At 49.0% G+C, this 6,108-nt stretch overlaps 1 protein-coding gene across 1 annotated transcript; it reads left to right on the forward strand.

Moving 5' to 3' along the window:
- Positions 1 to 463: 463 nt before the first annotated feature.
- LOC106820070 (clumping factor B-like) lies at positions 464 to 778 on the forward strand. The gene has a single exon (XM_014824632.1). The coding sequence runs from the start codon at positions 464 to 466 to the stop codon at positions 776 to 778; it is 315 nt and encodes a 104-aa protein (XP_014680118.1).
- The last annotated feature ends 5,330 nt before the right edge of the window (positions 779 to 6,108 follow it).

Below are 6,108 nucleotides of genomic sequence, written 5' to 3' on the forward strand. Positions count from 1 at the left end.
CTGCTTGTCTCTTATCTCATCTTGCCTGTCTCTCACATCTCGCCCTCCCCCCCCCCCCCTCTCTCTCTCTCTCTCTCTCTCTCTCTCTCTAATATTTATATTAATATATACTATATTATATATATGTAGACTATATGCTTTCTCTCTCTCTCTTTCTCTTTCTCTCTCTTCATTCTCTCTCTCTCTCTCTCTCTCTTCTCTCGCTCACGCTTATCTCTCGCTGCTCTCTCTCGCTCTCTCTCTTTTCTCTCTCGTCTCCTCACTCTCTCTCTCTCTCTTACTCTATACTATATATATATATATATATATATATATATATATAGATATATATATTTCTATCTCTCGATCTTTACTACGCTCTCGCTAACGGCTTACATGAATAATGCGATGCGACAGCTTAGAAGGCGTTCACACACAAATCTCAAGTTGAGCCTATAGTGAGAGAGCAACATTACTGAAGACGATGACGATAGCGGCGGCGGTGATAGTGACGATGACAACGGCCAACGGCGAGGACGGTGATAGTAACGATGACAGTGACGAGGACGGCGATAGTGGCGATGCCAACGGCGGCGAGGACGGTGATAGTGACGATGCCAACAGCGGCAACGGAGATAGTGACGATGATAGTGACGGGAACTATGATAATGACGATAACAATGACGGGCACACTGATTGTGAAGATGACAATGGCGGAGACGGTGATAGTGACGATGACAATGACGATGACAGCAGCAGCAGCAGTAGCAGCATGTTATCTCACCGCACGGCACAATAACGCCTTGATGTAGAGGCAGCATCTAATTGGCTGTAATTAACTTATAATGATCGTCATTAACTATGAAGCCATTAACAATGATGGCGGCGGTGATGGCGTAGCGATACCACCCCCCCCTCCTCCACACATGTACGTACGCATACACACACACACACACACACACACACACACACACACACCAACCACACACACATCACACACACACAACACACACACACCCACATTACACATAGACACACACCACACGCATTACACACACATACGACACACACACACCATCACACACACACCACACACACACACACACACACACACAACACACACACACAACGATACACAAAACACAACACAGCACACATAGACACACACATCACATCACGACACAACTACACACACAACCACACACGACCGCACACTAAACCAACACACACACGCGATACCACAAAACACACACACACACACCACACATCTACACACACACACCATACACACACACACACATACACACACCACACCACACCACATACACACAACACACAACACACACACCACCACTCATAACACACAGCACACATTACACACAACACACACATACACCAAACGCAACACACCACACACACCACACCACAACATACACACACATACACACACACACACACACACCACACACACAACACATACACAAACACACACACACACACCACACACATACACACCACACCACACACATACACACCACACCACACACACATCACACACATACGCACACACACATTACACAAACCACACACACACACACCACACACACACACATATACACAAAACACACACAAAACACAACACACACACACACACACACACACATACACAACCACCACACACACAACACACAACACACACACATTACACAAACCACACACAAACACACCACACACACACATCACCACCATCATTACACAACACACACACCACCACACGCGACGCACGCACACCACGCACGCACGCCGCACACACACACACGCACGCGCGCACGCACGCGCACATAATCACAACACACGCACGCACCGCGCGCACCGCACGCACGTACGCACGCACGCACACACACACGCGCGCACAACACACACACACACACACATACACACACCATATATATATGTAACACACACACACACACACACACACACGACATACACACAACACACACCAAACACACACACACACATGCACACACACCACAACACACAACACACACCCACACACCCACACAACACACGACACACACACACACACACACACACACACACACACATAACTACACACCACACACACACACACATACACACACACACACACACACAACATACACAACACACCACACATTACACACACACACACACACACACGCACGCACGCACGTACACAGCCACATACATCACCAGCACACACACAACATACATCAACACACGACACGACACACAACCACACACGACACATACACACAGCAACACACCACACCACACACCGCACGCCGCACGCACGCACGCACGCTACGCACGCACACACGCACGCACGCACACACGCACGCACGCCACGCACGCATCGCACGCACAGCACAAAATCCACACACACACACACACACACATTTATTTACACGCCTGAGTTCGTCCACGCCGAAGAAACGCGAAGTTAATGTGTTTCTCGTTTAACTCTTTCTCTTCCATCGCTGTACCTCCTCATGCGACAATACTGTAGGCACTCACACGGTCTGCCGGTCACCGGGCGCGTGTTGCTTGATGCGTGTTCGACCGGCGATCGTAACTCGGACTACAAACGAGCCGTAATTCGTCGCTGAAAGTCGTTTCGCATCATCAGACCCGGCGAGTGTCTATATCTACGACCATAACTTCCTCCCTCCGGCCCCCCGCGGCCCTCCTTCTCTCCCCCTCCCCCACGTTTATTGGGAGTGCTGTGTGGTTTGTTAATATAACGGCGTTTCCTTGTTTGATTGTTTCTTTGTTCTATGGTTGTTCCACGGTTTGTTTTGCTCCACCGATTTGATTGTTCCTTTGAACAACGAACGTTAGATTAACATTGTGAATATTTATTTTTATACGGGAAGGTTAAATGCTGTATGTCCGGCAGCCAACGTCCGTGACCGTGAAATAAAAAAAGGGAGGGGGCGTGAGGAATGTGCGCGCGCGAAATCACGCTGGCGGCGTGAAATCTCGTGGCGTGAAATCACGCGACGTGAAGTGGATGTGTATTACAATCGAGGAAGAGCGTGGAGTGAGTGCGCGTGTAGAATTGACGAGGCCTGATGTGCGTGGGTGTAAGCGAGTTCACGAGGGGTGAGGTTCATGGTTGTCGTCATCATCATCGTCATCACCATCGTCGTAGTCATCGTTATCATTGTCGTCATCATCGTCGTCACCATCGTCGTCATCATGATTGTCGTCGTCAGCAGCGGCGCCGCCGTGCTGTGATCAGACGTTGAATAGTGAGATCGCAGTCGTCTGCTGCATGGTGAGACTGTCGTCTGATGTTGCTATTGTTGCTGCGTATCGCTTGTGAATCCTGCGATCCAGCGGCAGCAGCGGCAGCAGCAACAGCAGCAGTAGCAGTAACAGCAGCAGCAGTAGTACGAGCAGCAATAGCAGCAGCGGCAACAGCAGCAGCAGCAGCAGCAGTAGTTGTAGTAGCAGCAGCAGTAGCAGCAGCGGCAGCAGCAACAGCAGCAGTATCAGTAACAGCAGCAGCAGTAGCACCAGCAGAAATAGCAGCTGCGGCAGCAGCAGCAGCAGCAGCAGCAGTAGTAGTAGCAGCAACAGCAGCAGCAGCAGCAGCAGTAGCAGTAACAGCAGCAGCAGTAGCACCAGCAGCAGTAGCAGCAGTAGTAGTAGCAGCAGCAGCAGCAGCTGCTCCAGCAGCGGCGGTGGCGGCAGCAGCAGCAGCAGCAGCATCAGTAGTAGCAGCAGTAGTAGCAGCAACAGCAGCAATAGCAGCAGCAGCAGCAGCAGCAGTAGTAGCAGCAGTAGTAGCAGCAACAGCAGCAGCAGCAGTAGTAGCTGCAACAGCAGCAGCAGCAGTAGTAGCAGCAACAGCAGCAGCAGCAGCTGCTGCAGCAGCGGCGGTGGCGGCAGCAGCAGCGGCGGCGGCGGCAGCAGCACAAAGCCACGCTGCTAATTCAATGTAAACGTGGCAGCGCTTTGATGTGCCGACCCGCTTTTCACCTGGTTTTCACCTGCCGTTCGATGCGACGGAAACGCACACGTTTTCAATTAGTCTGTTTTGTTCGTCGCCTCGCGTCGGCTTGCATGTTTAATTGAGACGTCGTCGGCGGGAGAGAGAGGGAGTCTGCATTCAGTGGTGTTGTCGTGGGACTGACTTTCACCCTCGGGTTAGCCCGACAGCGTCGTTTTACATGTTTTGAGAGAATTTTACATATTTTGAAAAACGCTTTCAGTTATTGCTGCCGCTGATATTCTATTACTGGGTGATCACGTGTCTAATGGGCGCGTCACGTGACAGGTAATTACCTAGCAACGCTTCACGTGGCATGTGTTTTACATGCCCGTATCACGTGTTATGAGACAATGTTCCATGGGGTATAATTATTGACACATGTTATAACACAATGTTCCATGTAGTATATTTATTGACACTTGTTTTAACATAATGTTCCATGTAGCATATTTATTGGCACATGTTATAAAACAATGTTCCATGTAGTATATTTATTGACACTTGTTTCAACACAATGTTCCATGTGGTATATTTATTCGCACATTTTATGACACAGTGTTCCATGTGGCATATTTATGAGCACATGTTATAACGCAATGTTCCATGTGGCATATTTATTGGCATGTTCTATCGATATTCACATTCTCAGCCGGCGTCACATAATTTATTATAACAGCATATTACATGTGGTAGAGTTTTGCATCAAATGCCGAAACACAATGTTAGATGTTTTATGGCCGCAATTAAAACACAATGGCCGCGTTCACACGGAGCACTTTGACCCGGGTCGAAAACGGTTTACACGGACGTTTTCTTGGTACGAAAACGATCCGTGTCATTTCAACCCGGGTCGAGAACAACGCGAGCGCTGGTTCATTTTTTCCGTGTGAACGCGCACCGGCACACGACCCGGAGGCGTGTTCAACAGCGCGAACGCTCGCGAACGCTCGCTTGCGCTCGCCTTCTGAATGACACTGCGCGGGCAAGGGCTGGCGAGCGCGCGCGATCCTGCTCGCGAGACTGTTCGCGCAGCGCGCGAGTTGCTTTCAAGATGGCGACGGGCAATCTGGCGAATGCAAATCTAACATTTCTGACTTCAATTTCAATCTATTTCAACTTCATTTCATTTTTCATTCATTCATTCACTTCTAAATTTAATTCGTATCAATTTCGTCTGCTAATTCGTTTAACAGTACTTGTTCGAAGACATTAAAATCTTCCGCCTTGGGGGCCGCCATCTTGGATAAAGCGAGCGCTCGTGTGTCGTTCAAGTGGCGCTGCGTTCGTGCTGCGAGCGTTCGCTTTGTTGAACACGCCTCTGGTCAGAATTAGAACGGCGGCAGACGTCGCCAGTGTCGAGAGGCAGAGTTTGCCGCCATGATAAACAATCCATAACTACTGCTACATATGTATACGTGCTTACTCTTACTTATTGTACGGCATAAGTCAGCAGCGCAATGTTACATATTCGATATTGCTCCAGGTACATTTCGCGCAGCGTGTTACACGTACAGCTATTAAGCACGTCATCATTCAAGAATAGCCCATTAATTGTACGTGCGTTCACACATAGACACATCTAGCTCTCAAGCGTACAAGACTGCGTAACACATGGTGCTGCTGTCGCATATGTCATAGCTGTACACACTGCATATTTCACAACGCCGCTGCATAACATATTCCACAGCCGCATTTCACCGCGGTGTCTCGTATAATTCATGGCTTCGCTGTTGCAAGCATTAGCATGCCGAGTGTTGCACAATGTTGCACAATGTAGCATATATTTCGGCTGCCTGCCCGCGTGTGGCGATGCAACGAATGATCGTATGCGGCTAAATATTAACTACGATAAAAGCGAGGCCGTTTTCAGAAACCTATAAATCAGACGAATTGGAATCGGTTTATTGAGCAACGTGCAATCCGGGTTTAATTCGTTTCTTATCCTACTTGTGGCGGCCATTTTAACTGTTGCGAGCGTTTCAAGGCCATCTATAGACAGGTTATGATAGAAGGCTGGGCAGACTGTCAGGATGAGGAAGAATTGAAAGAGTAGGGAGAGATAGAGAAAGAGAGAGAGAGAGAGAGAG

This window comes from Priapulus caudatus, unplaced genomic scaffold (genome assembly GCF_000485595.1).
Source record: "Priapulus caudatus unplaced genomic scaffold, Priapulus_caudatus-5.0.1 Scaffold6275, whole genome shotgun sequence".
Classification (NCBI taxonomy): Eukaryota; Metazoa; Priapulida; class Priapulimorpha; order Priapulimorphida; family Priapulidae; genus Priapulus; species Priapulus caudatus.